The 20,318-nt window shown below is 42.8% G+C and overlaps 4 protein-coding genes across 4 annotated transcripts; all 4 read left to right on the top strand.

The window, feature by feature from the left end:
* Positions 1 to 330: 330 nt before the first annotated feature.
* EAF01_000278 (uncharacterized protein) lies at positions 331 to 2,029 on the top strand (the record flags this gene model as incomplete). Its single annotated transcript, XM_038908528.1, has 3 exons — positions 331 to 439; positions 501 to 1,924; positions 1,973 to 2,029. 3 exons carry the CDS (start codon positions 331 to 333, stop codon positions 2,027 to 2,029), a joined length of 1,590 nt encoding a protein of 529 aa, XP_038775434.1.
* A 2,034-nt stretch (positions 2,030 to 4,063) lies between these two features.
* EAF01_000279 (uncharacterized protein) lies at positions 4,064 to 7,752 on the top strand (the record flags this gene model as incomplete). Its single annotated transcript, XM_038908529.1, has 3 exons — positions 4,064 to 4,544; positions 4,629 to 6,560; positions 6,611 to 7,752. The coding sequence occupies 3 exons, from the start codon at positions 4,064 to 4,066 to the stop codon at positions 7,750 to 7,752; spliced, it is 3,555 nt and encodes a 1,184-aa protein (XP_038775435.1).
* A 1,266-nt stretch (positions 7,753 to 9,018) lies between these two features.
* On the top strand, positions 9,019 to 10,048 carry EAF01_000280 (uncharacterized protein; the record flags this gene model as incomplete). Its single annotated transcript, XM_038908530.1, has 5 exons — positions 9,019 to 9,025; positions 9,088 to 9,224; positions 9,280 to 9,702; positions 9,758 to 9,808; positions 9,860 to 10,048. 5 exons carry the CDS (start codon positions 9,019 to 9,021, stop codon positions 10,046 to 10,048), a joined length of 807 nt encoding a protein of 268 aa, XP_038775436.1.
* Positions 10,049 to 10,664: 616 nt separating this feature from the next.
* Positions 10,665 to 13,356, top strand: EAF01_000281 (uncharacterized protein; the record flags this gene model as incomplete). The annotated part of the gene is made up of 2 exons (XM_038908531.1): positions 10,665 to 11,123; positions 11,174 to 13,356. The coding sequence occupies 2 exons, from the start codon at positions 10,665 to 10,667 to the stop codon at positions 13,136 to 13,138; spliced, it is 2,424 nt and encodes an 807-aa protein (XP_038775437.1). The 3' UTR covers positions 13,139 to 13,356.
* Positions 13,357 to 20,318: the final 6,962 nt, after the last annotated feature.

A 20,318-nucleotide genomic window follows, 5' to 3' on the forward strand; every position in this document is an offset into this window, starting at 1 on the left:
GACTATTCGATTTGACTACAGTGTCTTAATATTGAGTTATTACAACCAAAGTTTTGAACTCCTGCGTAGAGATAATTTCATAAACAAAGGACAAAATTCCCTGAAAAGAATGTGAGTGGTGGTCGAAATCAGGTTCTTCCAATAGACAAGGCTGCCAAAAAAATCGATTTTCCCCCAACTTCAATTTTCGTGTGCGAGGCACTAACGAATTTATTTTAGAGCCACATTAGCGATTACTATTCGACGCGCCCCTAGAAACTTTACGCGACGACGAGGTGTTTTACTCCAAAAAAATTGTAGCATATCTCGCACATCTCCACACAAAGCAAGATGGCTTCCTTTAACCCAACCCAAATCTTTGAAGATGGTACAACTGAGGAGAAAGGAGAGAATGCTCGTCTCTCTGCTTTTGTTGGTGCTATCGCAGTTGGAGACTTAGGTAATTTGAACCCCTCCAAAAAGCTTCAAAAGTGCAATTTACTGACTGAACTTCTCTCTAGTCAAATCAACTCTAGGACCAAAGGGTATGGACAAGATTCTTCAGAGCGCAAGTACAGGCGAAATCTTAGTCACAAATGATGGTGCTACTATTCTCAAAGCTATTGCCTTGGACAACGCAGCAGCCAAAGTTCTTGTCAACATTTCGAAAGTGCAGGATGACGAGGTTGGAGACGGAACTACATCTGTTACTGTGTTAGCTGCAGAGCTTCTGCGAGAAGCTGAGAAGCTGGTCGATAAAAAGATACATCCGCAGACCATTATCGAAGGTTATAGAATAGCAAGCCAGGCGGCCCTTTCAGCATTAGAGAAGTCGGCGGTGGACCACAGCAGCAATGCCGAAGCTTTCAGGAAAGATTTGTTAGCCATCGCACGCACAACTTTAAGCTCCAAGGTCCTCTCGCAAGATCGAATCCAATTTGCAGAGTTGGCTGTTGACGCTGTTTTACGTATGAAGGGTTCATCGGACTTAAGTCACATCCAAATTATCAAAAAGGCTGGTGGAAAGTTGAGCGATTCATATCTAGATGAAGGTTTCATTTTGGACAAGAAAATCGGAGTCAATCAACCTAAACGATTAGAAAAGGCTAAGATTCTTGTTGCGAACACCGCCATGGACACAGATAAGATTAAGATTTTTGGTGCTCGAGTAAAGGTTGGCTCCACTGGAAAATTGGCTGAATTGGAGAAGGCCGAGAAAGATAAGATGAAGGCAAAGGTTGAAAAGATCAAGGCACATGGCATCAACTGCTTCATCAACAGACAACTTATCTACAACTGGCCAGAACAACTCTTTTCGGATGCCGGTATCATGTCCATTGAGCACGCCGATTTTGATGGTATCGAGAGATTGGCTTTGGTTACTGGTGGTGAGATTACATCGACGTTTGATCACCCAGACCAAGTCAAGCTCGGTCATTGTGACCTGATTGAAGAAGTGATCATTGGTGAAGATACTCTGATCAAATTCTCTGGTGTTGCTGCTGGTCAAGCTTGTACGATTGTACTAAGAGGAGCTACTGAGCAGTTACTTGATGAAGCAGAACGATCTCTTCATGATGCTCTTGCAGTCCTTTCACAAACTGTCAAGGAGCCAAGAACTACCCTTGGTGGAGGCTGTGCCGAGATGTTGATGGCTAAAGCTGTCGAAGGCGCCGCAGTCAAAGTAGACGGCAAAAAGCAAATTGCTGTTGGTTCTTTTGCAGTAGCACTCCGTCAATTACCCACTATCTTGGCCGACAATGCCGGTTATGATTCAAGCGATTTAGTCGCTAGACTCCGAACAGCCATTTACGATGGTATGTCCACATACGGACTGGATCTTTTGACCCCAGGAGGTGGAATCGCGGACATGCGAGAACTGGGAGTTATTGAAAGTTACAAACTAAAGAAGGCAGTAGTCTCATCTGCTTCCGAGGCAGCAGAGGTCAGTAACATCATTCCCATATTTCCCTTCAATACTAACTCAAATTAGCTTCTCCTCAGAGTGGACAATATCATTCGCAGTGCCCCACGGAGAAGAGAGAGATGAGCATAATGAAAGAAAAAAAAAATGACGACTGTATTATGAAGATGCAAAAATGGTCAGGGAGATTTGTACCAACTATACCATAGACATATTGCAGCAACAATAATGAACGAATGGATGAACAATCTCTGAAATCCTCTTGGTCTTCTGTGGTTATTTTATGAAATTTTCTATTCAATGGATCTCGCACCGACAGCAAATTATGTGATTGCTAACCTAGTGATTGCAAGAGCTAATGTTAGAACCTACTAACAGTGTGTGTCTGGTTAGTGCTAATCATCTGCCTTACCACAGCTTTGAAACAACCACGCCTTTAGAATCCAGATAATCCCAAAGTTGCAAAAGTCAAAGCTATGGTTCGTATGCTCCTGTAAATAGATTCGCTTCTGTCATACGAATTTTATAATGGCAGAGTCTAAAGTCTCTTTTCAAAGATATAGGTGTTTTTTGCTAGTGTATTCCATCTGTTCTTCATTCCTTGGAAACGGTACGGTTACTCCCACGAACATCCAAACCTTCTTTACGGTGCGAGGAAAATAGATCGCTCCTAATTAGACCCATGATTTTCTACACCTTTTTCCTGTTTATCTTTGATGTCATCACTCTTGGTCTTTTTGGACACTTTTTCGTGACTACTTGGAACAGAGGCTTACGAATATGTTGCTAGCCGCTTGGAAATTGTGAAATCCAAGTAAGTCAATGAATGAGACATGTTTGGGAAAGGAGTAGGCATTGCTGGCGATGTGAGTGTGGTGTGTCAAGAATTGAGATGGGGTGATTATACCTAGTTGTAAAGCAAGTATTAATTTTGGAAGCTCCATAATTAGCAAGTTCCATAGATTCCATGGGTTTAAGGTTTGAGGGATGTTATCAATTTTCTATTTGCTACAATGTATGATAATTGATTGTACTCTAACATACTGATAGTAGGTACTTTTTTTTTGGATAGTTCACTCCGTAAGTGCAATACCCAAGAATTTGCAGCAACAGTACTACATCAATGGAAATCTCAATCAAATTGTTATTTTCACCTACCTAATTCGTATCAAGTGTGGTCATTATAATTTCAAACCATGGAATGCCAACTAGTATTGTTGATTTGACCCTGGATTGTACCAACTTCGAGTCTTGACTTGAGATTGTGTGTGAGTGAGTTGATGGGTAGATGTAGAAGCAAGGAGAAGAAATGTTCAGGTAAGCTGATGAACATTCGAATCCTACCTCAGTACTAGGGAGGAGGGGAGGTAGTACTGTAAGCTGAAAGGAGGAGAAAAAACTCCTTACCTTCTTCCCCTTCTTCTTGTTGTTGTTTTTCTCCTTTTAGTCTTTTCAATCTCTCATCACAGTTGAGGGCTATCAACTGGGTTGCTTCAAATCAACAAATTATATAATTTTCCCCATCTACCCACCTACCTACCTACTATTGCTACCACTATCTACCCGGTAGTTTTCTTCCTTTCGCTCGCGCCGTTTCTACTCCATACTCCACATTTGAATTTCGTGTACCGGTCTCGCCGGTCCATACCTATCGATCGATTTATTCTTATGAAATTGAACGAGGGGTTTTCTACCTAGTGTTTACGAACTGTACTAGCTCATGTGGATGTGGATCTGGATTGGATCGGAAAAGTCCCCATTATTAGCCTTCTTATTCTAATTCTTCTGACACGAAAAAACCCACCGAGCCACCGCGCACGCACACACACATACACACACAGCTACACAAATCACGACCACCACAACATTTTGGATTATCCCATCCCATCCCATCCCATCACACCTCTTCCCTTCCCTCCTTTTGTTTCATCGAGGGCAACAATCTAGCAATTCGTTAATCATTATTATCTGTTCGAACTCGAGACTCGAAACTCGAAATCAATCAGTCTTGATACAATTCAATTCAACATCGAAGTTTTATCTTTGTTCAACTGCCGTCATACGATATCTCCTTTCATCATCAGCCTCTACAAATAAACTAAATCCCTCAAATACTTCGCCGTGTGCGAAGTATTAACAAATCCACGTTGACCTTCAATCATGGTCAGGCCCCAGGCCTGTGGCGAAGCCGTGAATAATATATTCATCTTCGCAGCATTCTTTTTGGTTCTACCATGGTTAGTCGATGCTCAGCAGCAGCAGCGATCAGTTCTCAGGCAACATGAATCCTCGCCCGAGATCGGCAGCTCAGAGGCAATACGGACTCCTCTCGAAGCAACTAAAATAAAGACCATCGAGACCCCTTTGATCATTTCACGAAGAAAACAAACTTTGAGCGTAAAGGCCGGATCTCACGACATAGTCGATGCGAGCGCCGATTCAGCACCATTAGCTCCTTCACATCTTGCACAATCCAGTAGGCTTGAGTCTAACAGCCTTCAGTCTCCTGGATGGGGTTCTTCGCAGCCGAGTGCGCGGGATCTCCAAGACTGGGAAGTAGAAGATTTTGTGCTGCTGGCGACCGTTGATGGAAGTGTGTGGGCGCGCGATAGAAAAACGGGTAAACATAAATGGCGAATGCGTAAGTAGTCCGGATGAAGGCGTATTATTTGCTGCCCAATCCCACATCATGGGAACAATCACTAATCCTGATGAATGTCCACAGAATTACCCGAAGTCTCGATGATTTCCACCAAACATCATAAGAGAAACAAATCTGCCGATTTCAGCGAGGCTCCAACCCCATGGGGTATTGACGATTATGTTTGGATCGTTGAACCCACTGAACATGGTGGTTTATGGATATATCGACCGGATGTTCCGAACGGTGGCCTGATCAACACAGGTTTAACGATGAAGAAATTAGTTGACGAAATGTCACCTTACCAGAGTGACGACCCCGAAGTCGTATACACTGGTTCGAAGAAAACTCAAATGGTGCATGTTGATGCCACCAATGGAAAAATATTACAGGTCTTTGGAGGAGATTACATTGTAGATGCAAAGGATCAGAGCTGTAGTTCTGAAAATGGATTTGTGGGAAGAGAAGCTGACGAATGTCAAAACCCTACGATTTGGTTGGGGTTATCAAAATACGAAGTCAACATCGTTGGCAAGGACCAACACCCAATTGCTACTTTAATGTACAATGAATGGGGACCTAATGTTCAAGACGCGAAGAAATACGGAGACAAATATCACCAAACACTCGACAACAAATATATTCTAGCTGGGCAGGATGGCCACGTGATGGGATTCGATCGTGAACGGAACAACGATCACGAACTACTGTTCCAACAGAAGCTTCCTTCACCTGCCGTTAGGGTATTTGATATCTTTAGACCCTGGGGCATCGAGGAAAAGAACCTGAAATTGATGATACTTCCACAACCAAAACCCGAGTTGTCGGCTGAAAACGAAATGTCAGAAATGGACCAGCATCGAAATCGAGTAGTTATCAATCTTTCTAAAGACGGAAGTTTTTATGCTATGTCTGGAAAATCATATCCTTTGGCTGTAACGGGTTCCAAAGCCGAAATTTACCAACGTGAATCTTTGAAACGCGAGTCTTGGAAAAAGATGGATCAGCCCGAGCTGGCGGCGGCGTTGACGGGTGTTCATTTTCTCGATGAACTAACCGAACCTCGTCTGACCATATCTGGTCCCCTATTCAGCGATGATAATCAAAGCAAAGTGACTGTCACAGACCTCACCCCCGAACTTCTTGGCGAACCAACCCTGCTACACAGCTTCCAGCAAATCCCAAAGCTAGCGATTGACAGTGTCGTTGAATTCGTTAAAAATCCTGTTCTCATTCTTTTTTTGATGATACTAGTTATCTCGAACCAAAGAACAATACGAGCTTGGATCGGCCGCCATGGACTTCACAATAAAAAAACTGTCGTTTCGCACAAAGATCGATCTGTAACTAAGGATGTGCCACCAATCGATGATTCAAGTGACGATGCCACAAACATCAATGGTCATGAGGCTGCCCGTTTATCAGTCATCCCGGAAGACAAACCTCTTCGTGAACCTACCCCTATTGTTAAGGATTTTACATCTCTCCCGGTCGTTCCTGAAGACACTGTTGCAGCTGTGCCACTTGAAGGTACCACTGTGAACGATGCTAGCTCATTATCAGAGCTTGTGCAAGACGTTGGCGATGTTGCCCTATCACCCGAAAAGAAAAGAAGGAAACGAGGACGACGCGGTGGAGTTAATCACCGAGGGAAGAAAGATCGTCCAGGCCAAACTGGAAGTGACCAAGAGTCTCAAAAAGCTCCCGTCAAAAAGCTACCCCCAACTGTTGAAGATGCCGTGTACAATGTCAAAAATATGTTTCCCCAGAACACGCTCGAACCGGACATTCAGACGGTGTCTAATGATCCTGCGGAAGTTTCTGGTTCCAAAATTCGTATTGGGGCATTGGAAGTGGACCAAAATAAATTAGTCGGGACGGGTAGCAATGGTACCATGGTCTTCGAAGGGAAGTTCGATGGCCGCGCTGTCGCTGTCAAGAGGATGCTCATTCAATTTTATGACATCGCATCCCAAGAAACAAAGCTTTTAAGAGAAAGTGACGATCATCCTAATGGTAATTTTCTCCACAGTCTCCCTTGTATTCATTTTCTAACATTCTAATAGTCATCCGGTACTTCGCACAACAGAGCGCTGCTGGATTCCTTTACATCGCCTTGGAGTTATGCCCCGCCTCGCTAAGTGATGTCATTGAGAAGCCACACTTGCACAGAGAGTTGGCTCAAGGTGGTGAAAAGGACCTTCCAAACGTACTCTATCAAATTACCAATGGTATCCAGCATCTCCACAACCTCCGTATCGTCCATCGTGATCTAAAGCCACAGAACATCCTAGTTGCTATGTCTAAGAATGGTAAACCTCGACTTCTCGTTTCAGACTTCGGGCTATGCAAAAAACTGGAAGTGGAGCAGTCATCTTTCAGGGCTACTACTGCCCATGCAGCCGGGACATCTGGCTGGCGGGCCCCAGAACTTCTTCTTGACGATGATGACAAGCCAGGATCCATGGTTGACACCAGTACTGATGGTGGTGGGTCGGGCTCGATTCTCGTTAGCTCGGACATGATGCACAATCGCAGAGCCACACGCGCTATCGATATATTCTCTCTTGGATTAGTATTCTTCTACGTTTTAACCAAAGGTAGCCATCCTTTTGATTGTGGCGATCGATACATGCGGGAGGTGAATATTCGCAAAGACAATTTCAATTTGGATCTCCTGGAAATCCTTGGAGACTATGCCTTCGAAGCTAAAGACCTAATCAGCTCCATGCTTCGCAAGGAGCCAAAATCCCGTCCAGTCGCAGCACAAGTTATGGCGCATCCTTTTTTCTGGTCTGCAAAGAAGCGACTGAACTTCCTTTGTGATGTCTCTGACCACTTTGAAAAAGAAAAGCGGGACCCTCCCAGCCCTGCCCTCTTAGAACTTGAGAGATGGGCTGGGGATGTCTGTCATGGCGATTTCTTGAAATCACTTGGAAAGGAGTTCGTGGATTCGATGGGCAAACAGAGGAAGTATACCGGCACGCGACTTTTAGATCTTCTTCGAGCCCTGAGGAACAAAAAGAATCATTACGAAGACATGCCTGACAAGCTGAAGAAAGATGTCGGTCCTTTACCTGACGGTTACCTCAGTTTTTGGACTAGAAAATTTCCTAACTTATTAATCGTCTGTTGGAATGTTGTGTACGAAGTGGAGTGGGATCAGGTGGATCGTTTCAAGGAATACTATGAGCCAGCAGGTCTTTAAGATGCTCATGGTCTTGGTGGTTGTATCATTATTCATGGCGCAAAGGACTATAAAAATGGGTTATTATACCTCTCTTTTTTGGATAATGAGATCACGATCAATACCCGGCTGGAAATGAAGGGGTTTCTACACACATCCGGTGATGATCTGCGAAAAACATCGGTAATACTTATTTCTGTTATTGTCACTATTGTAATTATTCACCTTTTCAGTGATGTATGAGTGAGATATTATTTTACAAGCACTTGATGAGTGTGGTGATGCATCATAAACATGATTTTATCTGAAGAGATCTCTCCGACTACCTAGGTATATAGAAACATTTCTATATACCTATCAGCTAGAAAGTATGGTGAGTTATTATGAAGAAAACAACCTATAGTCGTCGTTGTATTTACTTCATCAATATCTAGATACTTATTTTAGAATTGAGTGCCGGTCGATATACTATTCTTATAATTGTTGATTGAAGTAATCCCAACACAGATGTAATCTTTCGGCTGGTACTCCAATGTCAGATGTAGCATTCAACATGCATTGGTTGGTCGAATTAAGAAACAAAGGAATGAAAACACACATACACATAGGAAACAAATGTCTCCATAAACTTATTAATATGTGTACCTGTACCCAGGTAGGTAGATTGGTAGGTAGATCTACGAGGTACCTACATCCCGGAGCTAATGATAAAGGCTAGGCTTGGGCTAATCCTTGCATTCTCGTCGCATCATCATCTGGGTAGCTTTCCAACGACACAACAATTGATAAACCAAAAAAAAACTTCAAAGATTTCCTTCATACATTCTTACTCTGATACTTATATTATTATTATTATGCCCATAAGTTTTATTAGCCATTTGGATCATAATATTTATTAAGCACCATTCAAATCATCCTACCCAATCATCCATCCAATTCACCATTACCTTTTGGAGTGGAATCTCTTTATTCATTCTTTTAGTTTCTTATGGTTGATTTTGTTAATGCGACAACAATAACAATAATATTCCAACATCAAACTTATTAGCATACTGGCTTATAAAACCCCCATCTTTCTATCTTTACTGCAGGTAAAGGAGTTCCTACAATCATTTTGCCTTTTTCTGCTTCAGTTTGAGATTCACTCATTCACTTAATACCAATTGTATTTTGCTATCTTCCTTATCCCCCGGGAATTTCCTCTTCTATCCCATATCCCCCCTCTCGCAGGTAGCACAACTTTTTAGAATCTGATATTGGTACAAGAGTTTTCCAACCAACAACACAATGTCTTGTAAGCCCATCCACTATATGAATCTACCTAATATCTAACACACCCACTAACTTCAGTGAAAGTAACCTCGGAAGAAAACTCAAAATATTCCATAATCATTGATAGAATTCTCAAAGAGGGTGATCTCAGTACTATCTCTGCGAAACAGATTCGTAAGGATCTTCAAGCGGAATTGGGCTTTGATCTTTCCCATCAAAAAGTAATGCTGTTTCTACAATCTCACATTTTCATGGTGCTAACTCCTGTCCTTCAAGGACGCCGTTAAAGCTTTGATCCTGGAAAGATTTGACGAAGTCTCGAAACACACTCAGGGTGTATCTACCCCTCCGCCTGCAACCAATGGACATGCTAAGAGCGAATACATCAAAGATGAAGGATCGCAGACTCCCACATCAAAGCGGGAAGCTGATGGCTCCGACGAAGACGAGAAGCCAAAGAAGAAGAGATCGAAGCAGGATGATGATGCGAAGTTGGCGGCTCTACTACAGGCGCAAGAAGACAGCAGGACAAGATCGACTAGAGGAGGTGGAACGAAACGAAGCGCAGGCGTCAAGAAGAGCAAGAGTACACCAAAGAAAAAGAAATCTTCAGCAAAGGTCAAGGCAACAGATGATAGTGACATGGAGTTAGGTTCAGATGGGGAGCCCAAAGAAGTCGTCAGAAAGGGCGGGTTTCATGTAAGAAGCTGCTCCGTATTTTAAAGATGTTGCACAAGTAACTTATTTCGAACAGAAGCAATATAATTTATCGGCAGCTTTGGCGGATCTAGTAGGGGAACCAACAGTATGTATCACTGTCTAATTACCATCCTCTGATACTGATATATTTCAACAGTTGTCTCGGCCACAAGTTGTCAAGAAGATTTGGGAACATATTAAAGGTCACAATCTTCAAGATCCTAGCGATAAACGTCAAATAATATGTGATGATAAGATGCAATTGGTTTTCAAAACGGAGAGAGTTCATATGTTTACCATGAATAAGCTTCTTGGTAAACAGCTTTACCCTGTTGAGGAGGAATAGGATACTTCAGTCATTGGGAGTGGGATGATAATACGGTCATTTCTCGTTTTCCATATGGGCGTTTTGGTGAAGGCATTGCATTGAAGCTTTGGGTACCTACTTTGATACTCGTAGGTAAGGGGCGGCATGAGTGAATCCCAAGTTTTCGGGACCGCCAGCTCAGAATTATCTTTATTCCTTAGGGACAACATCTTCACGGGGTTTTTAGATGTATGAATCATCTATCATTGACTAATAGACCCAAGAATCTGTCTCCCAGTGACTTTGAACTTTATTTGTTTATAGCTTCCTCCATGTACATTCTTCGGGGTGACTCTAACTGCTGATTTATCAGCCTTGAACAGTCACTCAGCAGCCTTGCCTTGCGTAGGCGGGGCTAAGCGATTGCAGGCCCCCACACCTTCTCTGTATGATAATTTGTCTTGGTTGCTGTAGCTCTTAGAGGCAAATCGACAGTTGATTTGCAAAGGAATTATTCTTATTTACACCAGGAAGCCTCAACTCTATTCCTCAGAAAGTGACAGCTTCTTTATTACAATTAAATTATACTAGAGTCACAATTCGTGTATCAAGACTTTATACCACAGAACGCTATAAACATCACAGTAAATTAGCAATGACGTCCACAGCCGGAATTCCTTCTACAGCTGACGCTTCTGCGCTACCCCGCAACGATGGACAGCGAGGCCCAAGAGGAAGGGGGAGGGGTCGCGGTCGAGGAGGAGCTCTGGGAGATGCTGGTAGTGATTCTAGACGTTCGGAACACCGTGGAGGGAGACGAGGGGGTCGTGGTGGGAACAGGGGACATACGGCTAGCCACGAAACTGCCAATACAAATACCAATACTATGAACTCTACAGACCCCAACGCCAAATTTTCCTCCCAGAAGAAATTGTCCAGGGCAGATGGCGAAAACAAGGACGCAAACGGGGAGCCGATTGAAGTAGAGGTATGCTTCATTTGCGCCTCGGACGTCGAACACAATGCTGTCGCCCCATGTAACCATCGCACATGCCATATTTGTGCTTTAAGGATGAGAGCACTATACAAGTCGAAAGACTGTGGCTATTGCAGAGTGAGTCCCGCTGTTACCGACTTCGTCAAACCAGGCTAATATTTTCCAAGGCACCCTCGCCATTTGTCATATTCACAGATAATGCGACCAAAAATTATGAAGACTTCTCCGACGAAGACATCTCGAATACAGATCCAAACATTGGTATTCGATATGAAAGTAACGATATTCAGGAGGATACCCTATTACTTCTGCGGTATAATTGTCCTGATCCCGATTGTACTACTGCATGTAGAGGCTGGCCAGATTTGCATCGTCATGTTAGATCTACACATCAGAAGAAAATGTGTGATCTGTGTACGAGACATAAAAAAGTGTTCACCCACGAACACGAATTATTCGCAGATAAAGAACTCGAAAAACATATGAGGAAAGGAGATGATAACCCTGGAGCACTCGATCAGACTGGATTTAAGGGGCATCCTCTATGTTCGTTCTGTGGTCAACGATTCTATGGTGACGACGAGCTATTTTTGCATTGCCGAGAAAAGCATGAAAGATGTCATGTCTGTGATCGACAGAGTAATAACGGCCAACCACATTATTACGTTGATTATAACTCACTGTCTCAACATCTACGAAAGGACCATTTTCCTTGCAACGAACCGGAATGCTTGGAGCAGAAGTTTGTATTCTTTGCAACGGAGATGGATCTAAAAGCACATCAATTAGAAGTCCATGGGAGTAGTTTATCTAAAGACGTTCGCAGAGATGCGAGGACGGTTGATATTTCTACCTTTGAATATCGCCAACCATATGCACAAGAGCGCAACCGCGGAGGAAACCAACGAGAGCAACGAGAAGGCCGTGGTAGAGGGAGGGGCAGAGACCCAAATGCTGAACCATTGGCACCTTCCAGTGCACAACCCTTACGTCGGGAAGAGCAGGCTTTCCAGCGTCAAATGGCTGTGCAAGGCGCTCAGGCTGGTTCATCGAGAGCTTTCGGTGGTCAATTGACGGCGCCTACCCCTGCCCAAGCTAGTGCCAGAGTCAACCCGGCAGAATCTTCACGGGCTGCTTCCGCTCGACCTGCAGCTAATGCCGGGGGTCTTTCCCAAGCAGTCAGGGGGCTGAATATATCTGCGCCAGAATTAACAGCCGAAGAACAACGCAAGCAACTTCAACATCAAGATGTTATCGATAGAGCGACCCGACTTTTACAGAATGACCAAACGAAGCTAAATCAATTTCGCAATTCCATATCTTCGTACAAGAATGCTGGAATAACTGCTTCTGCTCTCATCGATGCATTTTTTGCTCTGTTTTCGGACACTACTCCTGCTGCACTTGGCTCGCTTATCCGTGAAGTGGCTGATCTTTTTGAAGACCAGAATAAGGGGAAGGCAATAGTCACCGCTTGGAACGATTGGCGTGCAATAAATGAAGATTATCCGTCTCTTCCAGCCCCTACTTCCAGTAACGGTAATTCCATACCTCTAGGGTGGGCATCCGCAAATTCCACCTCTTCATCTGGCCCACGATCCAATCGTGTGCTGAAATTGAAAAAGTCTACAGCACAATCATCCCGCTCAACGGTCTCACAGAATCGGTCCTGGGGCACTGCCTCAACATCTGCTTCCACCTCATCACCTGCCCCAACCGCTTCAAATCAGTACAATAATCCCTTTCCAACTCTTCCTACATCCCGTCAAAATCAAAACGACTCCCGTATAACAACTACACCTTGGGTAGCACCAACCCCTGCAACCTCCTCTTCCGCGCCCTCATCTGCACCTTCTAGTCGAGCCCCTTCACGCGCGCAAGCGAGAAATGGCAAGGACACAAGTGCCTTCCCAGCGTTGCCTCCGGCTGCCAAACCGCAAAGTACTATATTTGGGTACGGCACGGGCATGGTAAGGAGGGATATGGGAGGTAGACCGGTTGCGACTGCATGGGGAGCAGGGAATGGTGAAGGAAGTTCGGGGACTGGAGACGCGGAGAGTGCGGATGCGGGGCAGGGAGGAAGGAAAAAGGGGAATAAGGGGAAAAAGCAAGTTTTGGTGAATTGGGGTTAAAAGTTTGAATGTTGCGTATTGAGTTTTTGGTTGAGCAATGGGTTAGTAGCAAGTAGTCGATATTGCTGTCACTTGAAAGAGTAGATATGATGAGATGGAGTTAGATGGAAGCTTTGGGACTGCTTTTGTACGTGATTCTTCCTGTGGTGTGGTTGTTAGAAATATGGATGTGTATTCTAGTCACGGATGAATAGGTATAGAGAGTCTTCAGCGTTACATGAAAGAGATTTTGACTTGTGATTGAATGATTGATTGATTGATACTTGATGGTGTGGTGAATTGGATGAGATGATGTTAGGTTCTTCTGAAGTCTCTGAGTCTTCTGTGGTGAGTTTTGCTTGCATGTGTGGGTTTCTAATCTAATGATTACCTGCCCTTTCTTCTGCGGCAATGGCAATGGCAATGGCAATGGCTTTCTAGAGTGGGTTGTATGTATGTATGTATGTATGTATATCACTTGTGATGGATTTATGAGGGGGTTGTTTGTATAATTTAGGTACTTGATGTTATTTAGATACTTTGTGGTGATGTAGATGTAGATGAAGATCTAGAGATGTCGAGTGCCGAGCGTGGAGTGTAGAATGTGAAGTGTAAAGGTAGGTAAGGGGGTATGTGGTTGGTTTTTGAAAATCGATTTGGATGATGGTTGTGTAGATTATTGAGGATGCTGAGGGAGGGAGGGGGGAGGGAGTTAGGGGGGGTTGGTTGGGGTTGGGGTGAAGGGATGAAGGGAGGGGGTGAATAAATGTAGGAGAGGAGTTGGTGTGGGAAGATGAAGGGGATTGGGAATGGAGAGATGGAGAGATGGAGAGATGGAGAGATGGAGAGATGGAGAGATGGAGAGATGGAGAGATGGAGAGATGGAGAGATGGAGAGATGGAGAGATGGAGTTAGATATGTAGATATGTAGATACCAATGAGTGATGAATTACTCCGACAGTTTAGAGTTGGAAGAAAGTATAGAGATTATAGAAGTATAAAGAGTTCAGAAATGATCGAGAGGGGTAGAGAATAGGGTTTGATTTTGGTTTTAGTGGGAAGTTTGAGGATTGAGATTAAACGGGGGGGAGGGGAGAGGGGAGAGGGAAGAGGGAATTTGGTATTAGAATTGAAGACTAAAGATTGAAAAAATGATATGGAGGTTGAATGGGGAGGTTGTGGTATATTCTGTACTGTATACTGTATATATGGGTTAAAGTGTGGATTTGAGAGGGAGAGAAAAGAGAACTTAGAATTGGAATTGACGACTAGGAACTGAAGACCTGAGATTGAAGAAATGATACAGGGTTGAATGGGGAGATTGTAAGAAATTCTATACTCTATACTGTATGTAGCGACTTGAGTGTAATTCCAAGGGCCGTGAAGGAAAGAAGCAATGGGTTTAGTATTAGATGGCTAATTAGAAATTAGAAATTAGAAATGCAGATCGACTCTGACTGAGGGGTGAGAACTTAAGCTTGGGATTGGGAATGGGATTGGTGATTCTGACTGTGGCGAGAGGGGAAGGTGTGAGTGTGAGATATGTGGAGAGAGATTATATGTCAAGTCATTCAGGGGATCCGATAGTCCGGACTATAGTCTAACAATATAAGGAGTTGAATATCTAAAAGCGTTTAAGAAATTTGAAAATAGTTCAATATCCTAATCTTATACAATATCTCAAATCATTTGAATATTCAAATTGGGTTGGGGATTTGATAATCTTAGTGGTGGACTGTAGTTTGGACTATTGGATACTGTGAAGTCTTTGTGCAGTAAATCGAATCATTCAAAGGAAGAGAGATACTAAGGAAATGAGAAGAGGAGGGAAGTTATGAGTTATAAGGCATGAGACGGGGTCACGACAGTGATAGCGATAATGATGTATAAGTATAAGTAAAAGTATAGAAGGAAGAAATATTTATCACTATCGATCAACCTCGATACAATCACTTGGGGATACAAAATTGTGTGTTCTCAACTTCTCAGTGTTCTTAACTTCTCGCTCATTGTTTAGTTCATATTCGAATTTCAATGATGGATCGGTTCAATAAAGATCTGTCTATCTACTACAGAGATCAGTTACATGGAGATATATTGAGGATATCGAGGATTCGACATTTATATCATCTTATGGTCTCCGGCCCGCAAGATATTGTAGTGGAGTGTGAGTTTTCTGAGCTTGTGGGATTGGTGGGAGATTCTTGGGGGAGTATTATAGTGCAATTGGGTGAGGACAGTGAGAGGAAGATGGGGGCCAGAGAGTATGAGTAGTGTAGAGAAAGGCTGTTAGGTTGAGTGGGAAATGTGGTTTCGAAGGGTGATTGTGGTGGAAAGGGGGGGGGAGGTAGTATCTTCGTTTTTACAATCATGATTGAGTAAGAAGTAAGAAATAAGTAATGAAGTATCTTGCTTGCAGAAGGATAACAGTATTGAGCGGGCAGCTAATCGACTGTCAATCAACACCACTTGTGCTATTGGTTGACTGACTACTTCCAGCTGATCTCAACTCTTTCCTCACAATGCATATCTTGGAAAGATAGCTGGCAATGTGCTGTGATTGTTTGGGTCACACGTGTGAAGAACCAAACAACGCAAGAAAGAAATCATCACGAGAAGAACCCTGAGACCGTGCAAAGAAAGGGTATGGAGAGATTAAAGACGGCAATTCGGTGTCATTGCGTCAGCTTCACACGGTGGTCTGATTGCACATCGGTAATTAGTGGTAACGGCAATCTTTAGTTCATGGAATGAAGATTGAGACGTGCAGGAGACAAATTGATAATATATGTTCCGATAGAAGCAGTAACTCTGTAAAGCGGAGAGGTAAACAAAGTGGCATTGTAAGCACCATTTTATTTTCCGAATTAGTATGAACTCAATGAACTTTCTCAAGTCTGGAAGAGTGTGTCTTTTGGATTGTTGTTGTTGCTCGAAACCAATGGAGCGTAGAATTTGATATGGAAAAGGAACTCTGATGTGAATATGCGGTCAGGAAACGGTGCTACCTTTGTTGTTTGGTATCTTTCCAATCCAACATGCCATTCGATGCTTGATTGCAGGTCCATGTAGCAAATAATGGTAGCATGGACTTTTGAAGAAGCATACCGTGGACGAAATGCGACTGTTCCATCTCCGGCTACTACCGAATTGAAACATCGGTCCAGTAATGTCACATGTGTGTGTGTATACAATCAATATTGAATCAAAACTTTGAGATTGCTTCGTTCCATCAATCATTATATCATATGCAAGTAACCATTCCTACCGTTATCTCTGCGCAACATATGTTTGTGCTACTTGTTGAAGGAAAACACCCACGGCAAATCATCTCAATTTGTTTGTAGAATTTTATCATCCCCTGTATGGGGGCTGAAGCAACTTTAAGCAAGGGATGTTTTCTTGTCGTCGTACTTACTCTCATGCAAGGTGGATCCTCCGATATCCATTTGGTACTGGTACCAATTCATGTATATGCAGAGTACATCACTCCCAGAGGGAAAAGGTAATTTCTGGGGCGGGTGGGAAAGAAAGAGGCGGTGTCGTGTTGCCATGTGTACTTTAGTAGTTTGGTATATCCTGGGATGAAAAGGAACTGGGGACTGGGCTTCTCCGAGGTACCAAGCAGTGTTGCCTCTTCAATAGAGGTTGATTGGTATGACTCTCAATGAGCTGTCAGTATGCGAGGATGCGGGACTTTCAGACTTGGTTTATGCTGCGGAGAATTGATGACTAGAATTGAGATGAGAAAGTTACGCAATCCAGCGACCTATGTACAGACAGATAGGAGTAGAGATTGGGAGCTGCAATGTAATGTGAACACGGCATCTTGAAGGAGAGAATGTAAATGCATCGATAGTAAGTAGTCTGCAGCAGCTTGTGCTGGCTGTCGTGGATGGTGTATTGCATGATAATATGTGATGTTTGATCTCTCCTTGACCTGTGCGATATTTCTGTGCCTTGGGATTTCAGATAGACCAATAAGGATGATGGGATATTACGTGCAGCAGCGTCACATCGGGGTACTGTATCTGGGTTGAAATCTTGGTAACATTTGATTATCGCTTAAGAGAGAAATGTGGCCAAACGACCGGCAAAGGAGTGTTTAATTAGTCATTGGGTAGCAAGATTTCGGTACGAGAAAAGGTACCAGACAGTTCGGAAGGATCTTTTGGGGGGAGGGGGAGGGGGAGGGGGGTTTGATCGAATAAGAAGGGAATTCTAAGAAAGAGGAAACAAGGAACTTGATTCGGGATTGAAACTTTATGTAGGACATAGGCTTAGGTATGGTATACTTCGTAGTATAATATAACAGCTCATGGGTTGAAAATCCACAAGCATACAGACAGAGTAGATGCCCACTTGCATATTCATACCGGGTATGCATCTGTGAGATTGTGTATTGGTTAACAAATGACATTCTATCCAAGGAATATAGGTAAATGGGAAGATTGAAATAGATACACAAATTGAAAATCTATGTGAGAGTTTATGTATATAAATATAAATATACATATATATATATGAAAGACGATTGAGTGGGTGATCGAACAGAAGAGAGAAGGACAGGAGAGTAAAGAGGCGAGAGGAGAGAGAGTTAGTATGGTATCATTACCTAGTATTGACATGGCATCGCATATCCATGTGCTTTAACATGATCAATGTCTCAATGCAAATGTATATTCAACCATCTATCAATATTACATGGAGATTACTATTTGATTCACGAAATTTAGGAAAATGATAGAAATGATGGAAAAGATAGAAATGATACCTGCAGCAAAGGAATGATTAGTAAGCCAAGATACTAGTAAATCGGGCTGAAAATGAGTATCTATCAGGTATAGATATTACTAGTATTACTAGTATTACTAGATATTACTAGATATTACTAGGTATTGCTAGGTATTGCTAGTATTACTAGGTATTACTAGGTACTACTAGGTACTACTACTATATCATAATTATTACTCTCTATATTGAGCTGGGGAGTAGCTCTTGAGTCTCCCCTCCCTAGTCGATTGTGAAGGAACCATTGATGAAAATTTGATCATCTAGTATCATAGTATGATACCTACCTTTCCCGTTCTCCGATGCCTACCTTACCTTCCCTTACCTTCCTCTACCTTACCAGCTGCTTACTATTGGTTGTGTATGAAACGAAGACGGGATTGCGGTTGACCAATGATGAAGATGAAATGATGATATCTCTCCATTCCCAAGTCTTGAATTGTGCATTTAATTGGATCTGCTGATTAGTGTTTTATGGATCTCCCTGGATCTCCCCCCCCTAACAGATTGGAATGGAATATGATAATTGCGTCACATCAACTTAATTCTTTTCTCTGTATTATTAGTGAGAATCTCCCATAGATATGATTTCTAATTTCCAAATATATCGATGGTCTAGACGTGCTCAACATAAATCTGAAGATACGAAATATACCTCAATCTGTATACCAACGTACCAAGCTGACCTATAGACTTCTCTCTAATCACCACCACCACCACACCACCACCACCACACTAATGTTTTGAACGGGAACAAAGGATCGAAAAGCTCACGCATATATCCTAGGGCAAGGCGAGCGCTTGTAGTCCAGTAATAAACACTGATTCGCTTTCCACGGTGATAGGTACCTAGTAGAGTAGCTTTACAATCAATGCGCAGCACAATGCACACACTAGGAGCCACACACACCGTGACACAGCCCAAAGTTCGAAAAGCTTGAGTGAGCTTTTTGTTGTCATCGTAATCGTAATCCTAGCATAATCGTAATCCTAACATAATCATAATCATAATCATAATCATAATCATAATCATAATCATAATCATAACTAATCATAATCATAATCATAATCATAATCCTCATCCTCATCCTCATCCTAATCCTAATCCTATTACCATATTGAGTGAAAGATCATCCCCCAAAGGATATCCCCCAAAGGATAACTACCCACCTAAATAAGAGTACCTTGGATACCCGTGGACTTACCTACTTTCCATCGTGACAAACTCTCATCCTCCAAGATCGAACATACGTATTGGAATCATAAAGTCAATACTCTTGCTATATACGGATTCTCTCCAAACCTACGACATGTTTCGCTCCCCCAGATTTCCATGCTTTAGACCAAACATGAAGAATTAGGGCCACAAAGATAGTCCCACGCCTGATTATCTCGCAACCTAAAAAGTTCATTCATTGGTTTCATTGGGGGTTATCTTTCAGAGTTGAGCGAATATAGTTTGAATACATGGTTGTGAAGGAATGGGGTTATCGATCTTTAGCTCGCCATCACTAACCTCAGCCCAGCAGAATGTCATGGATCCATCATCCAGCTCGGCGGGAAAGTCTCTGCTCGGAAAGCGTATGAGTCAACAAAGAGGTAGGTAGTAGGTAGTGGGTGAATCTTGTTGACAGATATATCAAGAATGATGATGTCTACCTCCACAAGTGGTAGAATCTGGTCGATGCACCCAACACTTGAATACAAATAAATGCACAAACTCTGTCTCGAACAATTGTCGATCAAACTCAATCCAAAGTCTAAGGTGCGACTAGGGTAGGTATGATGAATTTAAAGAGGGGTAGAGTATAAGAATTTTTCACCTCCTTGCCAATTGAGATGGGATGAATTAAACTCAACCGATGGATACCGGTACAATGGCAAGGCAATGCCATACGATGTATCATGACAATGATCATCTTACAACTTATTAGTATTTACAAAACCAAATAATTGTCTACATTTGGGGGAATTCCCATAGCGCCGTGGTGCATATCCACATCCAGCCATTCATGAATCCCGATTGTGTTGATATACGGAGTGCCTACTGGGTAGCTATAGCTTAATTGACAAATAACCCCCTGTAGGCTGTAGCTTTGGTACCCTCGCAGAGTCGCAGCACATATCAACGTAAAATAAGCCTTGTCCATTACGGAATGAGTTTACCTTTATTTCTGTAGTGCGAGGTAGGCCTCTCAGGTATGCTATTACTCTATTTTCATTAACTAGGGAGGTAGGTTACCGAGGAGTCTTCTTTCACATAAAGGTCTCGTTTGGACTGCAGATGCATCTTTTGTGCTTCCCCAAGCTAGACTTGCTCGATAGTTTGGCTGGATTGAGTATATGTATATGTATATGGGTAGGGTATGTGGGTATGTGGGTATGTGGGTATGTAGGCATGTAGGTATGT

The sequence above is a fragment of the Botrytis porri genome (genome assembly GCF_014898465.1).
Source record: "Botrytis porri strain MUCL 3234 chromosome Unknown BPOR_001, whole genome shotgun sequence".
In the NCBI taxonomy this organism is placed as follows: domain Eukaryota; kingdom Fungi; phylum Ascomycota; class Leotiomycetes; order Helotiales; family Sclerotiniaceae; genus Botrytis; species Botrytis porri.